Source organism: Solanum tuberosum, unplaced genomic scaffold, assembly GCF_000226075.1.
Source record: "Solanum tuberosum cultivar DM 1-3 516 R44 unplaced genomic scaffold, SolTub_3.0 scf00004, whole genome shotgun sequence".
Taxonomy (NCBI): Eukaryota; Viridiplantae; Streptophyta; class Magnoliopsida; order Solanales; family Solanaceae; genus Solanum; species Solanum tuberosum.
In genome coordinates this window covers 2,698,869-2,718,322 of record NW_006238930.1, presented here as the reverse complement: position 1 = coordinate 2,718,322, position 19,454 = coordinate 2,698,869, and the positions used below count along the sequence as shown (strand labels likewise).

At 33.1% G+C, this 19,454-nt stretch overlaps 1 protein-coding gene across 1 annotated transcript; it reads left to right on the top strand.

Annotated features, from left to right (window-relative positions):
* Window positions 1-14,380: 14,380 nt before the first annotated feature.
* LOC102583448 (alpha-dioxygenase 1-like) lies at window positions 14,381-17,697 on the top strand. The gene is made up of 10 exons (XM_006338473.2): window positions 14,381-14,555; window positions 14,760-15,023; window positions 15,449-15,598; window positions 15,696-15,832; window positions 15,919-16,132; window positions 16,216-16,361; window positions 16,438-16,665; window positions 16,743-16,945; window positions 17,032-17,275; window positions 17,352-17,697. Exons 1-10 carry the CDS (start codon window positions 14,442-14,444, stop codon window positions 17,578-17,580), a joined length of 1,929 nt encoding a protein of 642 aa, XP_006338535.1. The 5' UTR covers window positions 14,381-14,441; the 3' UTR covers window positions 17,581-17,697.
* Window positions 17,698-19,454: the final 1,757 nt, after the last annotated feature.

Genomic DNA, 19,454 nt, shown 5'->3' with positions numbered 1-19,454 from the left:
TATCATATGTTGTTATCAATTAAGTACCTCTTGTGTCCAATCCAAAATCAATTAAATGTCTAAAAGAATTATTCTAATAGTTTGTTTAGTCAACTTTATTTAAAATGTTTATTTTTAGAAAAATTAAGAGATGAGAGAGTTGCAAATTTTTACTTTTTAATTTAATTGTCTTTTGTCATAACTTGTAAGTAAACTAAAAATATAAATGCATCTATGTCGAATTTTAATATGAAATAACTTTATATTTGTTTAAGATTTTAGACTTTTATTATGTAAATAGTGTTTATAAATATAAACAGTAGAGGTAGTTTAATTACTAATAATACATTTAAACTTTTTAGTAATAGGTAAAATATTAAAATATATGATCCATTTCAAAGGTCAGTTTCAATTAAGAATGTGGTTACACATCTTTCTTTGAAACACTTAAAAGAAACTCTATGCACCTTGGACAAATTATTTTAATGGTCAAATTTATTAAATTTAAACGAATATTTGTAAACTGAGAATATTAGGTGATGCACTCGAGAGGGGAAGACGTCATGTCTCTAAAATGTCAAGATCGAGAATGCAGTTATGCATCCGGTTTAAGACTAATAAAAATTCAACAATTAAAAAAAAAAGTGAATCATGACCTTAGACACAAATTATCCAAAAACATATTAAAATAAGTATAAGTCAATAAAAGCGACCGTGCTAGAACCACGGGACTCGAGGGATGCCTAATACCTTCCCCTCGGTCAACAGAATTCCTTACCCGAATTTTTAGTTCGTAGACCAAAACTAAAAGTCATTTCTTATTGATTAGGGATTTGAAAAGGTGACTTGGAACACCACAACTCAATTCCAAGTGGCGACTCTGAAACGAAAAATAAAAATAATCCCTAAATTAATAACGTCACTTAAATTGGAAAAACCCTTCCACCGCTGTGTGCGAAAAGGGGTGTGACAACTGTCTCATCTTAAGGTCTTGAATACAAGCTCGGGGTATAAAAAAAAATTGTTGGGACCGCCACCCCCAAATAGTGGACGATTAGAATTTAATTAGAGCTCCAATGCGTGCTCCGGACATCTGGTGAAACAAGAAGTTTCATGTTTTAAGGTAGCGAGAATTCTTGTAACATGAGTCTTCTTTAAAATAACTATTGAAACTTAACTGAACCGAACAGAAACTAAGATTATTTTTTATTTTTTATTTTTTTTTGAAAAAAAAAATTAATTTGGACATGTAGTCCATTTTATTTATGCCTTAAAAAGGCCAAAAAATCCACCATACAAAGTAAATCCCTGAACGGCCCAACAGCCCATCAGGTTATTCATACAAGACCCATAAAGTAAGGTTTCCTAATTTGTTCATTTGGCTCTTTCCACTTCTTCCTCTTCCTCATTTCACTCTCTCTGTCCACCGTTTGAAGATGAGCTCAATGGAGTTCATCAACTTTGATTTTTCATCTGTGGGTGCTCAACCAGTCAACCTCCTTCATGATCATCATGTTGTGTAAATCTTCAGCTTCCAAAAGGTTTGTGTTTCCTTCCCTTATTTTGTCCCCGTCTCTCCTCTTAAACTGAAATCTTCTTTCTTACAGGTGTACTCTTCGATATGGTTCATGCCGAGGTTGACAGGGAGTGAGAGCCTTGCTTTTCAGCTTTGCAGATCTATGTATGCTTTTTTCAAACTCTTTATTATTTTCAACCCTATTTGTGTTTCTGACACCTTGTGTTTTCCAATTGAAGCCGAATAGGAGTAGATCGGTTTGCTCCCGTGTTTCTGTGTCTCGATTTTCAACTGGTAGCTCGCTTTAGATTCAAATATGGCTCCTTGACTCTCAACTTTTGTTGGTCCCTGTATCGATTTTTGTTGGCTGTCATAGCTTAGGAGTATTTCCTGTGCAGCATTTTTGCTCCAAAAATAGATAGAATCTCCCTTGTATACAGTATAGTTGTGGAACCCTGTGGCTTCAATGTTGTAACTAAACATGCTGACTGTTGTTATTGATGTATATTTTCCTTGTTTTGATCCTAATTGATGGGACCTGATGTTTATCAATATTAAGAAGTTTTTTACCTAAACTTGGCAGTTGATGAAAGTACTGAAAAACCTGTTTATTTTCTGTATTTATCGCCGTATTTGCTATGAAATCCGCTAACTGATTCGCTTTTCTAAAAACATGCCAAACTTGTACATTTATTTACTGCATGATTTCCTGAATCTCTTCCACTTTCTCAACGATCTCCCATGGAAGTCTCCAGCTCCCCTTAATCATGTTTTTTAAGGCTAGTGAGTCTGTTTCCAGTCTCACTTGCTTTAAATCTTTTGCCAAACAAAAATGTAAGGCCTTCCATACCGCTGTTACCTCTGCTTCCATGTTGGTGGTTTCACCTATTCTGTGAGCCTCTGCATATATAAGATCTTCATTCATGTCCCTTATACAGTATCCGTATGAGCTCATCCCTGGATTCCCTTTACTGGCTCCATCAGTATTGCATGTCACCCACCCGTCACTTGGTTTCGTCCATCTGACCACTTGGTAATGTAATGTTGGTTTGTAATTCTGCAAAGTGTCTACTATCTGTTGCCAGTGGGAGGGCATTTCTTTAATCCATGGAAATTTAGTCCTTACTAACTGATATAATATCAATTGACACTGATAATACATATTGTTATAAGTTACTTCCTTTCCATGTCTATAAGAATTTCTCCGCTTCCATAATTCCCACATAATGACTGCTGGTACAACTTTCAGAATTTGTTGTAACTTATTAGGCGCCTCGTGTTCCCACCATTTGAAAATGACTTCTTGTAGATTTAAGCCATTTATAATAATACCTGCACATGAAGCAAATTGCTTCCATAGCTTTTGGGCTATGGGAGCTGTTAGTAAAAGGTGAGTCATTGTTTCCATTTCCCCTTTCTTGCAGCAATAACATTTGGACACCACTGGTATTTTCATCTTCTTAATATTATCATCAGTAGCTATTTTCCTCCTCCATACCCTTCACAGGAAAAAACTAATCTTGATAGACATTCCTTTAATCCACATGTACCTTCTCCAATCCTCTTCTGCTTTTCTGCCTCTCACTCTATGGTAGGCTGATTTAACAGTAAAAAGACCAGTCGAGTTACCACTCCACCACGCTTTATCAATGACAGCCTCCGATGTTTTAGGTCTGATGTTTAGGATTATATGCTCAACCATCTCCTCAGATACTAAATTTCTTAGCTTTCCTTCATCCCACAGTCCATTTATGATGAAGTCTTTCACCTCAAGTTCCTCCTCTTGTGCCAGATTCCTTTCTGATAATTGCGATAATTTAAGCAAGCAAAGCTATATGATAAGATTTTCATATAAATAATCTAACCAAACTATGCGTCTAGAACCACGATTTACATTCCAAACTCATTTGGGCCCATTATTTATGAAGGCCCACTTCCATTATTAAAGAGAAAATTGTATAAAGTAGAAAACTATTAATTCAAATTAAATGTTATAACCACAGTTTGATTTAATTATAACCCGTAGCAAACAGTTATCATTGTCCTCTCTCCCCAGCGAATTCGTTCGCCACTCTCGCTAGTCTCTCCCTCGCCTCTCTCACTTTTCGTCCTATACACTTATAATTATACAATACAAATCTTCCCCTACCGAGTTCTCTTTTGCCTTTCTCTCTTTCTTGCTTTATACAAACATATATTATACAAAATACAATGTATAATTTGTGTTTGTATAAAGAGAGAGAGATTTGTATACAAATATATCTGTATACAAAAATACAGTTACATATACAGATTTATTTTTAAATACATATAATACACATGATATACATATACGACTGAAAATTACAACAAAAAAACATATATACAAAATACATTTACATATACATATACAATTTTTTATGTATATGTATACCGAAATATACAAATACAGATTTTTATGTATATATATACCAAAATATACAAATACAGATTTTTTATGTATATGTATACCGAAATATGCAAATACAATTTTTTTATGTATATGTATACCGAAATATAACAATACAGATTTTATGTATATATATACCAAAATATACAAATACAGATTTTTTATGTATATGTATACCGAAATATACAGATTAATAGCCATATCAAAGTTCAAACATAAAATTTGTTATGGAGCGCAATTATGCAAACTATAGTTATAGCATACAAATATGATTTTTATGTTCGCTAAACCTAAAATTTACTCATTATTAAATCATAATTGACGAGCTACAAAGTTGAGATTAATTGTATGAATTTTTTCGGAAAATGTTGTTTCATTTAAATTAATCTTAATTAGTTTTACATTATTCATATACTATATGAAATTAAAATAGGAAATACTAGTAGACATTTTCTCTTTATTTTTTGTTGATATATTCTAGGAAAAATTACTGAAATACACGTCTTATGTTTCCTTTATTTCCAATATCCCCTTCTATTTCTAAAAACCTCTAAAATCCATTATTTTTTTAAATATATCCGAGCTACATATTAATGTATCCAAGCCAGTATTTAATACATTCGAGCTACATATTATGTATCCGATTTATTTTATAATGTATCCGAGTTACATATTATGTATCTGAGTTAGCTTTTACTGTTTTCCTTGAATTTGATTAGATCATAAGAAATTTATCATGGTATCAGAGCTTTTGGTTGCGATAAGGATCTAGTAGAATCAATTTCATTGATTGAGTTAGAGCAGCGATGACAGAAACACAGAATTCGCAGGCAGAGGAAGATCCACAAACAGATCACAATCATCCACTTCATCTACATGCGTCAGATGTTCCAGGAGCAGCTTTGATTCCGATTAAGCTCACTGGACCAGAGAATTATGGAATTTGGAGCAGATCTATGCGACTCGCACTACTAGTCAAAAACAAACTTGGATTTGTGGATGGCACTTGTGTGAAGTCTGCGTACAAAGGTATTTTAGTCTCAAAATGGGAAAGATGTGATGCTGTGGTTCTATCGTGGATCAGTGCTACTGTAGCACCTGAATTTATGACGAGCATTGTCTATGCTGCAAGTTCGAAGAGGATCTGGGAAGTTTTCAAGGAACGATTTAACAAGTCGAATTTAACCAGGATTTTCTATCTGTGGAAAGAAATCGGCATGTTAACTCAAGGTACAGATTCAGTAACTGTTTACTACTCCAAAATGCGAGATCTATGGGACGAACTGGATGTAATGGTCCCAAATCCGTCATGTGATTGTGTGGAGTCTAGACCTCACATGGAACACGTGAAACAACAACGATTACTACAATTTCTGGTAGGATTAAACGATAGCTTTGCTCAAGTGCGAAGCAACATATTGCTTAGTTCCTCTGTTCCGAGTGTGAATCAAGCGTATGCAACAGCAATACAAGAAGAAAGCCAAAGGAAACTAGGAATGACTGAAGGAGGACAGGAACCGATGACTATGCTTGCTGGAAGGAATTCTCAATTTCCTCCACATCAACGCTTCTCAGGTACAACTGGACAACAAAACCACAGGCCTCCAAATGCACACAATCACCAAAATCAATCAAGTTTTCAAACGAGAAGAGCAGGAATGGTTTGCGAGCACTGTGGATACAAAGGACATATGAAAGATACTTGTTATAGAATCGTTAGATTTCCTGCAGACTTCAAAAACAAGAGGAAGGTACATCATGAAGGATCTACACCTTATGCCAACAATTCCACAATGAAGACAGGTAACAGCTCAGGATCATCAACATCACATGGAGCATTCTTCACCAGAGAGCAGTGTGATCAATTGTTGAGCATGTTGCCACCAACACCAACAGGAAACTGCAGGACTGATGCAGCAGGTATGATTTTTGTCCAAAGTAGTTATGAAGCTGTAGAATGGATTGTGGACTCAGGTGCTTCCCATCATATAACACATAATGCGAAAGTGTTGCGAGAAATGAAGAAAGTGTCTGATCCTAGTTGTGATAAAGTCCAAACTCCAACAGGGAGCAGAACTCAAGTAAAACACACAGGAGATGCTATGATTTTAGGAGGTTTCTGTTTGAAGAATGTACTACATGTTCCATAATTTTAAGTTTAATCTGTTATCAGTGTCTAAGCTTACCAAGGATCTCAACTGTTTTGTTTGCTTTTATCCAGACATATGTGTGGTGCAGGACCTTTCAAATGGGAAGGTGATTGGGATTGGTAGAGAGAAAGAAGGACTCTATATACTAAAGAAGCACACTGAACCTGTCATTGGAGCAGTAGTGGGAGACAAAGCTGATCACACACTATGACATTATAGACTAGGACATGCTTCTGTGGGATCCATGAACCACATCCCTTATTTGAAGAATAAAGTTGGTATAGGTACTCAACAAGACTGTATGATATGTCCTTTAGCTAAACAATGCAGGTTGAAATTTCCCCTTAGTAGTTCACAATCATATAACATGTTTGATCTTGTGCACTTAGATATTTGGGGTCCTCACAAGCAGTCCACATATGATAGAAAACATTACTTTGTAACTGTTGTTGATGACTATAGTAGATTTACTTGGATCACTCTTTTACAATCCAAGAGAGATGTTGTAGTTGTCTTGAAAAATTTCATTTCTATTATTTGTAATCAATTTGGCATTGGAATAAAGATTTTGAGATCAGACAATGGAACAGAGTTTTTTAACAGACAAGTGAATGAGTTGTTGCTTAATTCTGGCATTATTCACCAAAGTAGTTGTCCTTATACACCTCAACAAAATGGTGTAGTTGAGAGAAAACACAGGCATATATTAGAAATGGGAAGAGCATTGAAGTTGCAATCAAGCATTCCAGGAAGGTTCTGGGGTGAACGTGTGAAAACAGCTGTGTATTTAATTAATCGGCTACCTACACCTGTCTTGAATGGAAAATCACCTTTTGAATTATTACATGGGAAAACTCCTTTCATTGAGCATCTTAAGGTGTTTGGATGTCTATGCTTTGCAAATGTTTTGCCAAAGGGAGATAAGTTTTCAGCAAGAGCTAAACAAGGTGTGTTGTTAGGCTACTCCTCCACACAAAAGGGATATAGACTGTTAGATTGGGAAACCAAGGCTGTTTTTATTAGCAGGGATGTGACCTTCAAAGAACATATCTTCCCTTTCAAGGGAATTCAGGCAGAAGATGCTCATTTACCATTACTTTCACCATTTGTTAATGATGCAGATATTGTCAAGAAGGATATGGAGCATTATGATGATCCTGTGATTTCATCTGAAGGTGATAATTCCACTCCTGATAGTGTAGTTCTTAATCATGAGTCCACAGATATGGTTGGACCAAGACTCGACTCCGACATTCATGTGGATCAAAGTGAGGAGCTTGGACTGGTTGAAGATACTCCTTATAGTAATCCACTTCCTCCTCAAGTCTCAGGTCAAAGGAGGACTACCAGATCTTCTAAACCTCCCATTTGGACTAAGGACTATGTTGTTCCCTCTAAGTTCAATCCTTATTCCATCACTAATCATGTTAGCTATGTCCATCTTCCTTGTAAATATCAAAGTTATCTCAGTGCTTTCTCCAGTATCACTGAACCTTAATCTTTTATGGAAACATCATAGGATGAGCGATGGATGACAGCAATGCAGCAGGAAATTTTCGCTTTAGAAGATAACAATACTTGGACTATTGTGGATCTGCCTAAGGGAGAGAAAGCTATAGGGTCCAAGTGGGTGTACAAAATAAAGTATAAATCCAATGGTGAAATAGACAGATTCAAAGCTAGGCTTGTGGCCAAGGGTTACACACAAAGAGAGGGACTTGATTATCATGAAACCTTCTCACCTGTGGCTAAGATGGTAGCAGTAAGGACCTTGATTAGTATTGATGCTTCTAATAGGTGGAGTCTTTTCCAAATGGATGTCAATAATGCTTTCCTACAAGGAGATTTACATGAAGATGTCTATATGGAACTCCCTCAGGGATTCCATCGACAGGGGGAGAACAAGGTTTGTAAATTGGAGAAGTCACTTTATGGCCTTAAACAGGCGTCTAGACAGTGGAACATCAAGCTTACAGATGCTCTCTTACATTCTGGTTATTCTCAAAGCATGCATGACCATTCTTTATTTACCAAAAGACAAGGTGCTCACGTTGTTGTTATCTTAGTTTATGTTGATGATCTTCTTATTACTGGAAGCAGTGGGGATCTGATCAAGGAAGCAAAGTTGACATTACATCAACATTTCAGAATTAAGGATTTAGGAGATTTAAGATACTTTCTTGGAATTGAAGTTCTTAAATCTAGGAAAGGAATCTTACTAAATCAAAGAAAATATGCTTTACAACTCATTTCAGATGCTGGTCTTAGTGGTGCTATGCCTGCCAGCACCCCATTGGAATTCAATCACAAGTTTACTAGCTTGGATTATGACAAACAAATTGGTGCGACTGATGATCCAGAATTTGATGACATTACGGCATACCAAAAGTTGGTTAGCAAGCTGCTTTATTTGACAATTACAAGGCCTGACATTTGCTTTGGTGTACAGGTCTTGAGTCAATTCATGCAACAACCAAAGGTATCACACTGGGAAGCAGCTCTTAGAATCATAAGATATGTGAAGAAATCACCCGGTCTTGGTGTACTGTTGAAAAGAGGAAATATCACGGAATTAACTGGATATTGTGATTCAGACTGGGCTTCTTGTCCAAATACCAGGAGATCTGTTACTGGTTATGTGGTCAAGCTTGGGGACTCTCTAATCTCTTGGAAATCGAAGAAGCAACAAACAGTAAGTAGGAGTTCAGCTGAAGCTGAATATCGAAGTATGGCTGATGTACTTGCAGAATTAATCTGGTTGGCCGGTCTGTTGAAGGAGCTGGGTGTATCTATCACCATGCCCATAAAAGTATTTTCTGATAGCAAGGCTGCCATTCAGATAGCAGCAAATCCCATTTTCCATGAGAAGACAAAGCACATTGAAATTGATTGTCACTTCATTCGAGAGAGGGTGAAATCTGGTTTTATTGCTCCACAGTATCTCTGTTCTAGGTTGCAACTGGCTGACCTCTTAACCAAAGGACTTGGTGCAGGACAACATGATGAGCTACTGTCCAAGTTGGGTGTGTTAGATGTCTTCCACCCTCCACCTTGAGGGGGAGTATTGAGTTACAAATAAATGCCCAGATTAATGCTAATAGAGTTGGTTAAAAAATCAGTTAGTTAGTCAGTTAGAGTCATGGACTAGGCACGTGAGTTTGTTAGAATTGGTTGTAAGTCTACAAAGTCACACATATATAGTGTGAAGAATTATCTTTTCAGTCTTCAATCAGAACATTTGATAGAATGTAGATTCTCGTGATTCTCTTATTCTCCTACTTCTTCTCTCTTTCTTCAAGCTATTTTTCAGTTTTCTCCATTACTGTTTTCCTTGAATTTGATTAGATCATAAGAAATTTATCACATACTCTTCAAACTCTTTGACGTGTTCCTATATATATGAAATAAATTTGTCAATTCTTGAACCACCTTTTCCACGTTCACCAAATAATGTTTACTTACTACCCTATCGGCAGGGCGGCTCTAATAAATTGGTGGTCAAAAATCAAATTCGAATATATATTTTTTATGAAGTTTATTATAGCCAATCATTATTTAAGTTTTCTTGAGATATAGTACTCATAATTTGTCAAACTTCTATTACTTCTTTGCTCTTTTATGAAAAAAATTATTTTCTACAAATAATACCCGATATTTTTTTAAAAGAATACCTTTTTTCTTAATTGAGGCCCCTCAAAATTTGGGCCTATGGCAATTGCTTTTTTTCTTCAAAGCCGTAGAACCGCCCCTGCCTATGAGTCTAGGAGGATTTACGTAACAGTCATTCTTAATTTAAATTCAATTAAGAAAATCATTTATAAGTCTATTGTTATACTCCATTTAAATATTAAAATACTTTTATAATAATAATATTGTACACAAAAGTGATGAAACGTCAATTTCGTGACTATTTTTTTTAGATATTATCTATTTCAGAGAACATAAGGGGTACACTTTGGCACGCCTATTTTCAAAATATTTCCCATTTGGTGCTTTTTAATAAAACATTGGAAATTTTGACTTTTAAAAAAATACTTCCTCCGTCCCATTTTATGTGGCACTTTTCAGATTTCGAGATTCAAATAAGTCTAACTTTGATCGTAAATTTTTCATAGATCTTTTAAACATTTTGAATTATCAATTCTTGTGACTTAAAGTACTTTTTACATAGTTTACAAATATATAAATTTCATTTAATTTTTTTTTGAAGATTTCATGTGCAAATTCCCGGTCAAACTTAAATTGTTTGACTCTCAAAAAATGAAAAATGTCACATAAATTAGGACAGAGGGAGTAGTTATTATTATTTGGTTTTTGATAGCACTTGATAAATCATGAATCAAAGGAGTTGACAAATATTATGTATTCCTATCATTTACAATCGCTAAACTATCCATTATCCATATATAGATATCCACAAATACAAGCATGATTTTAGCACAATATCAATAATGTGATTCTACATATTTAAAGTAGAATACTGTCCTGAATCTTTTAGAATTATATGAGATATTTGAAATCATATCTGATATAGTCAACCGTTTATTATTTTAAAGACGGCTATCTAATTTTATAATTTATACGGGTTACTTAATTTTCAATATTTAAAATATCGCCAACTTAAAATTTTAGTAGTTTATTTACCATGTAAATTATTTCTATATTTAAAATGAAATGAGTACCTAGTCGTACTAGTTACTTGCTTGTACAAGAAACTAATTTTTTTTTTTTTTATTGATTGAATCATTCACTAAATAATTAAGAAAGTGGAAATAGAAATGTCATAGTTGACTTCATTTATCTTTTACTCATTCAAAAGATTAAAAGAAAAGATTACAAATAATAAGTGAAAGTGACAACCTTTTATTAATTCAAAGTTTAAAATATTAAATGAGATCATAGAATTTTATCCAGTATTTGAATCAACCAGCCATAAATATTCAATGTGTAAACACCATGTTACAAATTTTGAACAAGTAAATATCATTTTTCCCATCCATCCAATCTTTAATGCTACCTAAAGCAACCGTAATTAAAAATGAAACTTTTTTTACATAAATTATGATTAAAATTAGGGTTGTTCATGATTATGGTTAATAAATTAAATTGAACCGCAATTCGAATCAACCGATTAAAAAAATCGATATTTGGTTTGATTTGGTTAGGTTTGGTTTTAAATTTTGAAAAATCGATACTATTTGGTTTGGTTTTGATTTTACTAAAAAATAACTGCAAAAATAACCAAACCGAACCGATAAATTATATATATAAATTTTATAATTATTTATATATTATTCATAAATAAAATATAAATATTTTGTTAAATTTTAAGTAACTTAAGTCTTTAATTTACCATTTTCTCAAACCCAACACTTAAATTTTAGTCCATCTATTACAATCATAAGTCCAAGTCCATCAAAATTCATTACTTTAGTCTTTACCTACCATACCTTTCATAAGATAATTACACCCTCTCTTAATTGAATCACTTTGTTCGTGTAATGATAACTTTAGTATTGTTTAATTGCTTAATTGAACCGACAATAGTTTTTCAGTGGATTGCTCATGTACTAGGTGTTTGTGTCTATCAAGATACGTATGTCCTCAAAAATTTATTACTTTCAAACTGAAAAAAACAAGAAAAAGGGCACCAAACCGAATCAAACCGACGGTTATTTTTTTCGTTTGATTTGGTTTGGTTTTAGATATTTAAAAAACTGACTAGATTGATTTGATTTTGATTTTGATTTTAACTAATAACCAATCCAAACCGAACCACGAACAGCCCTAATTAATTAAAATGTGTCAATGTTTTTTTTTCTTCAAGAAAAATAAGCTATGTATTACTACTAGTGTCAATTTTTAATTGGATACGATTGACAAGGAAAATTTCAAACAATTCATACGTGTAAGATCAAAATTCTCATTGTGCCACCATAAATTAAATTAATGAAATCCAAACGTGGGAGGATTAGTTGTGAAGAAGATAATTAAATGACTAGTTAAGTACTTTTAGAAGATTAATTTAATGATAATATAATTTTCTTATTGGTTTCCACTCCAAACTTGAGAGTTGAGACTTGAGACCATTCTTGTACTCTGATTGGTATTGAAAACTTTAGATACCGATGTATTCAAATTCTTTGGTTTGTTATTCAAATTAATACGAAATTCCTATAATTTTACTCTTCATCCCATATAATTTAATATACTCCATTTATATTTGTTGATTTCTGAAAGAAATTTCTTAGGAGGAATTGGGATCGTTGACCATTACAAATGGAATAGAAGAAATGGCATTTTCAGATCTCTTATAAAAAAAAAGTCATAAAATTTTAATAGGTGTGCCAAATCAAAATTTGATATATAAAAAGGGATGGAGGGGGTACACTTATTAAGAAAACAATTATTGGTATAGTAAATTTATCAATTTACCCCTATTAATTGATAGAGTCTTAAACATATTTACTCACTACATTTTTCAAAAACATTAACTCAATGTTAATAAATTAAGGGTATAATAGGAAGAAAATTACCCTTTCTTGGTTTGTGAAAAAATGACAAGTAAAAAGGGAAATCAAATTAAAAAATATTTGACAATTAAATAAGGAAGGATAGAGTATATTGGTAGGAAAATAATCAAGCAAATGTGATTGGTTAAATTAGGCTGGACCGATCTCTACTACTATACTTCAACTCTATTATCATTTCATGATACGTTTTTTATGTTATTCGGTATTCGGTATCCACATTGGTGGTAATGTGCTCATGAGAAAAGTGACTCTATACCCAGGGAACTCGAAACCGAAACCTCTAGTTAAGAATGAAGGGGTATTTACCATTCTATCACAACCCTTATTGATCATGACACATTTTTTATTCCATATTTATAATTTAAACAATTTGCTCATACCAATGCTGGAATGGGCAGTTCAATCCATCACAAGTGAATCCCACAATACGTGACAATTTAATAGATCTAGTTTTTGGTGCTATAAATCTAATTATTGTCTAAACTAAATGTTTATGATATAATCAGTACCTACATGGCGTAGTTGAAACTGCAGCATATAAAAACATTTACTGGGTAGTTAGAAAGTGTACAAAGTCACACGACACGATATCATTTCTATATGTTATTTTTTTCCAAGTTACACAATTTTAAACTGCTACTTATGTAATTTTAAAATTTTTGATTACGTACATTCAATCGTTGTTCACATTTGACACTTCCATATTTAAATGATGACAAAGCAGATTAGGTCACTTTGAATATGAATGTAAAAAATAGTTTTAGAGTTAACCTAGCTAGCTGCCTGCCTTGACTAACTCATGATGTGCGATACTTTTCTACAATTTTCTTAAAAATTCAACCTAAATAGCGGTTCATCCAATCGATCAAAATAAAAATAGATGATATAGTCAATATATAATCTATGTATATCAACTAGAAAAGTAAACAGTGAATTCAACTAACTATTTGTATCTTGTAATATAATCATATGATATTTAAAATTAACTAGTTCGACTAATTAAATTTCACACCATGAATTAAGGGAAAAGCTCTACTTATCAATAATTTCTGCATTTACAATTTGAACCCAAGAATTTTGAAGAAGGGTACTTACGTACTTAAAAAAATCTCATACATTCGTCAAATGCAAATTTCAAGTTGATTTGCTTCATTTAATTTGGCAAAACAATAGAATTGTCAAAGGACCATATCTAACATGGATTTTTTTATTTTTTTTGGGTGGGGGTGGCGTCTTTGCTAAAAACTTACAATATATATAGACGTTGAATTTTTTTGATTTTATCGTGTGTTTATTGATTTTTTTATATATTTTAAATTTATTCGTGAAATCATGGCTTCGACACTGACTTAGCTTCGATTTAATTGCAAAAGTAGTACAAGTTTGGATGTAACATACGTGCATTCATCTCACGAGTTTGAATCTTATTGTATAAATTGAGTTTAATTTTAAGTAAAAAGGATAGAAAGATAGATGCTTTATTCACAGATTCTCTTGCGTAGTTGGAATCATCAATTTTCTCGATCATAAAAAAAAAATTGTTCTATAATTATTAAGAGCCATGTGAAATTTACAAAATGTGTAACATACCAATTTTCATGGGTAGTTGGAATCATTAAATTTCTCGATCATGGGGTTTTGGGTGTGGGTGTGTGTGTGTAGGGGGGGGGGGGGGAGGGGGGGGGGGGGGGGGGCAATCGTGCCTTGTGCATCTGTTACTTATCTCTATATATAGTGAGGAGTTGCCTTCATATATACTAAAAAGCGTATATAGAACATCACATTACATACAATTGTATTGTTCTTTTTAATTACTATCATATAAACTAGGAAACATGACTATGATTATGCTCAAGAATCTCTTGTTCTCCCCTCTTCGTGGTTTCATCCACAAAGATTTTCATCAGATACTTGACAAAATGAATCTCCGCGACAAACTTTCATTTCTGGTAATCATTTTATCTTTCTGATGCCCTAATTATTGATTACCATATAATTAATCACTTAACGCTTCATATATATGTTGTTTTAAAAACGTGTTTCTTCAATTATTATAACTTTTCATACAAAGATGTGTCTGATGAAAGAAAGAATATTCTAGATAAAATCATATTATTAACCATATTCTCTTAAACGTGACGATCAACATACAGATAGTTCATATCGTTGATAAACATAACTTGTGGCACCGAGTACCGGTGTTTTTGGGGCTAGTTTATCTTGCACTTCGTCGGCATCTTAATCAGGAATATAATTTGATCAACGTCGGTAGAACACCTACCGGAGTCCGATCAAATCCCGGGGACTTCCCTTATAGAACTGCAGATGGAAAATATAATGATCCTTTCAATGAAGGAGCAGGAAGTGAATTTTCTTTCTTTGGGAGGAATATGATGCCTGTTGATCAACATGACAAGGTACTTAATAACACTGCTTCTTACCCTTTCGTTTAATGTTATCATAAATTAATTAATCATAATCAAAGTCCATATGTTTATGATGGTCGTGTTAATACTTATATATAATTTCTACACTAGCTATCACCTATCGTGTAGTAGGTAACATTTCTTTTTAAGTATGATTAATCTTACTTTTTATGAACCGTACGTCACTTTTTATATATATGAAAACGAAGCTGCTCCTTTCCTTGATAATGATTTTTTTGGGTACTAAACGATGTAATATATTATAATAACACCATGTAATATTGACTTGTAGATATTTATGTTTACCTCTTAAAATTAGAACTTAAATTATTATTTTATTTTATTTTTAAAAAAAGGCGAGTTGTCATCTTAATGAATGTGGTGTTTTCAAATAAAAATTTGTAAAATGCATGCAGTTAAAGAATCCGGATCCAATGGTAGTGGCAACAAAGCTGCTAGCACGCAGAAAATTCATAGACACAGGAAAACAATTTAACATGATAGCTGCCTCATGGATACAATTTATGATTCATGATTGGATCGATCATTTAGAAGATACTCAACAGGTATATATAATTCCCGATCGAACCAATTTAATTAATAATGACAAAGTTTTCTTAATTGGAAAAATAATGTACTATTTTAATTGTTTGTTACCATAAGATTGAGGAGCTTAGGGCACCTGAAGAAGTTGCAAGTCAATGTCCTCTCAAGTCCTTTAAGTTTTACAAATCAAAAGAAACTCCTACCGGCTTTTACGAAATTAAAACGGGTTACTTGAATAGGCGTACCCCTTGGTGGTAAGAATTAATATTTCATAAATATAGTATACTACATAATTTTTATATGTATTTAGCCGTTAAGTAATTTTTGCGTGTACATGAAGGGATGGAAGTGCTATTTATGGGAGCGACGTAGAGATCTTGAAGAAAGTAAGGACATTTAAAGACGGAAAATTGAAACTATCAGAAAATGGACTCCTTGAACAAGATGAAAATGGAAAAATCATCTCTGGTGATGTTCGCAATACTTGGGCTGGACTTTTGTCACTGCAGGCGCTATTTGTACAAGAGCATAATCTTGTTTGTGATGCCTTGAAGGTACGTACGAGTACTCAAAGACGGATCCAAGATTTCATCATATATACTTTTATTATAATTAATTTTCAATAATAATGTTGCAGAAAGAATATCCAGAATTGGAGGATGAGGTCTTGTATCGTCATGCAAGACTGGTGACTTCTGCTGTTATAGCAAAAGTTCACACCATAGATTGGACTGTGGAGCTTCTCAAAACGGACACCTTATTAGCAGCAATGCGGGCCAATTGGTTAATATATATTCTCATACAAATTAGTTATTTCTAACTTTGTACTTAATTAATGACTATATATTTGGACGTACAGGTATGGATTGTTAGGGAAGAAATTTAAAGATACATTTGGGCACGTTGGAGGTGCCATTTTGGGTGGTTTAGTGGGAATGAAAAAACCTGAAAATCATGGAGTGCCTTATTCCTTAACTGAAGAATTTGTGAGTGTCTATAGAATGCATCAACTCTTACCTGATAAACTTCAGTTAAGAAATATAGATACAACTTCTGGACCAAATAAATCTCTCCCTTTGACTAACGAGTAAGTCATATATATATATTATTGTGTATACAAAACTGTAATTATTTTACCTAATAAGTGGAGTAATATAATTACAGAATCCCAATGGAAGATTTAATTGGAGGTAAAGGAGCGAAGAATTTATCTAAAATCGGGTTTATTACTCAAATGGTTTCAATGGGACATCAAGCATGTGGAGCTCTTGAGCTTTGGAATTATCCAGTGTGGATGAGAGATCTTGTTGCTCAAGATGTTGATGGAACTGACAGACCAGATCATGTTGACCTTCCAGCTCTCGAAAGTAAGTTTATTTTATCCCGATCGATAAAGAGAATATCATCAATTACTGAATTCTGAATCGTATCAATTACTATATGTGACGTGCAGTTTATAGGGACAGAGAAAGGAGTGTTGCTAGGTACAATGAATTTCGTAGAAGGATGTTGCAAATTCCCATCACTAAATGGGAAGACTTGACGGATGATGAGGAAGTTATTAAAACACTTGATGAAGTATATGGTGATGATGTAGAACAATTGGATCTGTTAGTTGGAATGTCCGCTGAGAAAAAAATAAAAGGATTTGCCATATCTGAGACTGCCTTTTTCATATTCCTTCTCATGGCATCAAGGTATATATGTAATTGGTATTTGGACTTGTGAATAAAGTTACTTGTTGATTTATAGAATTAATCTGAATAATTGCAGGAGGTTAGAGGCAGATAGATTTTTCACAAGCAATTACAACGAGGAGACATACACAAAGAAAGGATTGGAATGGGTGAATACTACAGAAAGTTTAAAAGATGTTTTAGATCGTCATTATCCAGAAATGACTGATAAATGGATGAATTCAAACAGTGCATTTTCTGTTTGGGATTCTTCTCCACAACCTCACAATCCTCTTCCACTCTACTTTCGCGTCCCTAAACATTAATTTATTTACTTATCGAAAATTGTGCTGTATTTAAGGTTTACTCATTCCATTACTAAGCCATTTTACGAAACTGTTTCAGTTTGTTAAATTAATGATGTTTATCTATCTTTATCTAATGTTTCTTAATAAGATAATTGTAATTTTTATGTTATATATATTGGAATATAATGTTCTTATGTTACCTTGTAAAATTGGTCTTCTTATTTAACGTCACAAAACTTTTGTCAAAATTTAACTAAATCTAACGGAAACTTATAAGATGATTGGAGAGATTAGAAAATTTTAATTTTAATTATGAATCGGAAATTTTATTAACATCAAAGAATGATTTTGAAGTTAATAAATAAAAATTTGAGGCACATTTTGAATTTTTAATCATTTGATCCGAGCTAAACCACGGACAATACATTATGACACCACACCCAACTCATTTAGGCCCATTACTCTCCCAGGCCCCACCTCATTGTTTGCCTCACAAGTTATATTACATAGGCGAACCTACGTGGGATGCACGTGCACCCATTTACTTTGGAAAAAATCGTGTATATATATGTACATTTATCTCGAGAAACTTATAGAAACTAAATATAATTAATAGTATCCCATAAAATATATGAAATGGTGCTTTATACTAGTGGTACAAGCTAATAGATCCACCCAAATGACCAGGGATCAATCCCAAAAGTTGTGTGTTCGACTATTAATTTTATGTGCAAGTATGTATTAAGATTCAATATAATGCTCTTATCTTTCATTAGTTTAATTTCATCTGCTGAGCCAATATTTTTTGAAACTGTTCAGTTTGTAATAAATATGACTTTTCTAATTTAAATAAATGTTAGTTAAACACATATTAATCAACAAATTGGTATAGCTGATCAAATCTATAATTTACCTTTGTAAAAATGATGACGAAGGAGATTTGCACACTTTTTAATTTGCGTGCAAAAATAGTTTGCAGCCGGTGGCTTGACTCGTTTGATAATATTCGAAATTGAGTGGTCCAATCGAAAACGTAGTTCATATATTTAGCACCAAGCACTTCTTTGACCTCAATTTTCTTTTCTTTTTTTTAAATGAGGGAATTTTCTTCATCCTTATAACACGCTTGTCAATCAGCCAATCAAACAGAAACTTAAATTGTAGATAGAGCAAGAGAAAGTGAATTTTGATTACACTATACATCATGATAAGTTCACAACACAACAAATGTTTTAAATTTCTTCTTGTCGGATTTGATGTTGTACTCATACTAGATGGTAACCCTAACATATATCGTGCTAGGGTGGAAAACTAAAGTTGGGATGGATTAAGATGGGCTGAATCAATAGATAGGTTAATGTACTCCATCCAACACTTTTTAAGATAGGCTAACATGAGTTGAGTCAAGATACACTAAACACTAAGTAATAATTTAACCCGTTTAAAGTTAATTCAAATTGCTATTTTTCGGCCGCCACTAGTATGTCGACAAAGGAAATGACTTTCATGTATCAGCTAATATTATGATTTACATATAGAATTACTAATAGATAGTGTATTTGAGTAATTTCAACAAGGAGACATACACGAAGAAATTAACAAACTTAAATGAGTAAATAAGATAACTAAGAAATGGATGAACTCCAACAGCACCCGGAAAACCCTTCATCAATATAGATACTTATCAAAATTTAAAAGGCCAAAAAATATGTGTTTGACTGTTAATATTTGCCTGCAATTTAAATTTGTATTAAGATTCAGTTCTCTATTTTCACTTGTTTTATTTTATTCGTAATACTATGACTTTTCTGATTTAAAGATAATGTTGCTTTATCCTATCATGTCCGTCACACATACAGAACCAATCCTCCAAACCTTATTATTTTTATTTT

What these genes read in the sequence shown, in the direction of transcription:
- LOC102583448 (XM_006338473.2), top strand. Translation starts at nt 14,442, where the DNA reads ATGACTATGATTATGCTCAAGAATCTCTTGTTCTCCCCTCTTCGTGGT. An exon ending in TTGTTTGTGATGCCTTGAAG is followed by an intron (nt 16,133 to 16,215) that starts GTACGTACGAGT and finishes ATAATGTTGCAG; the next exon opens with AAAGAATATCCAGAATTGGA. An exon ending in GCAGCAATGCGGGCCAATTG is followed by an intron (nt 16,362 to 16,437) that starts GTTAATATATAT and finishes TTGGACGTACAG; the next exon opens with GTATGGATTGTTAGGGAAGA.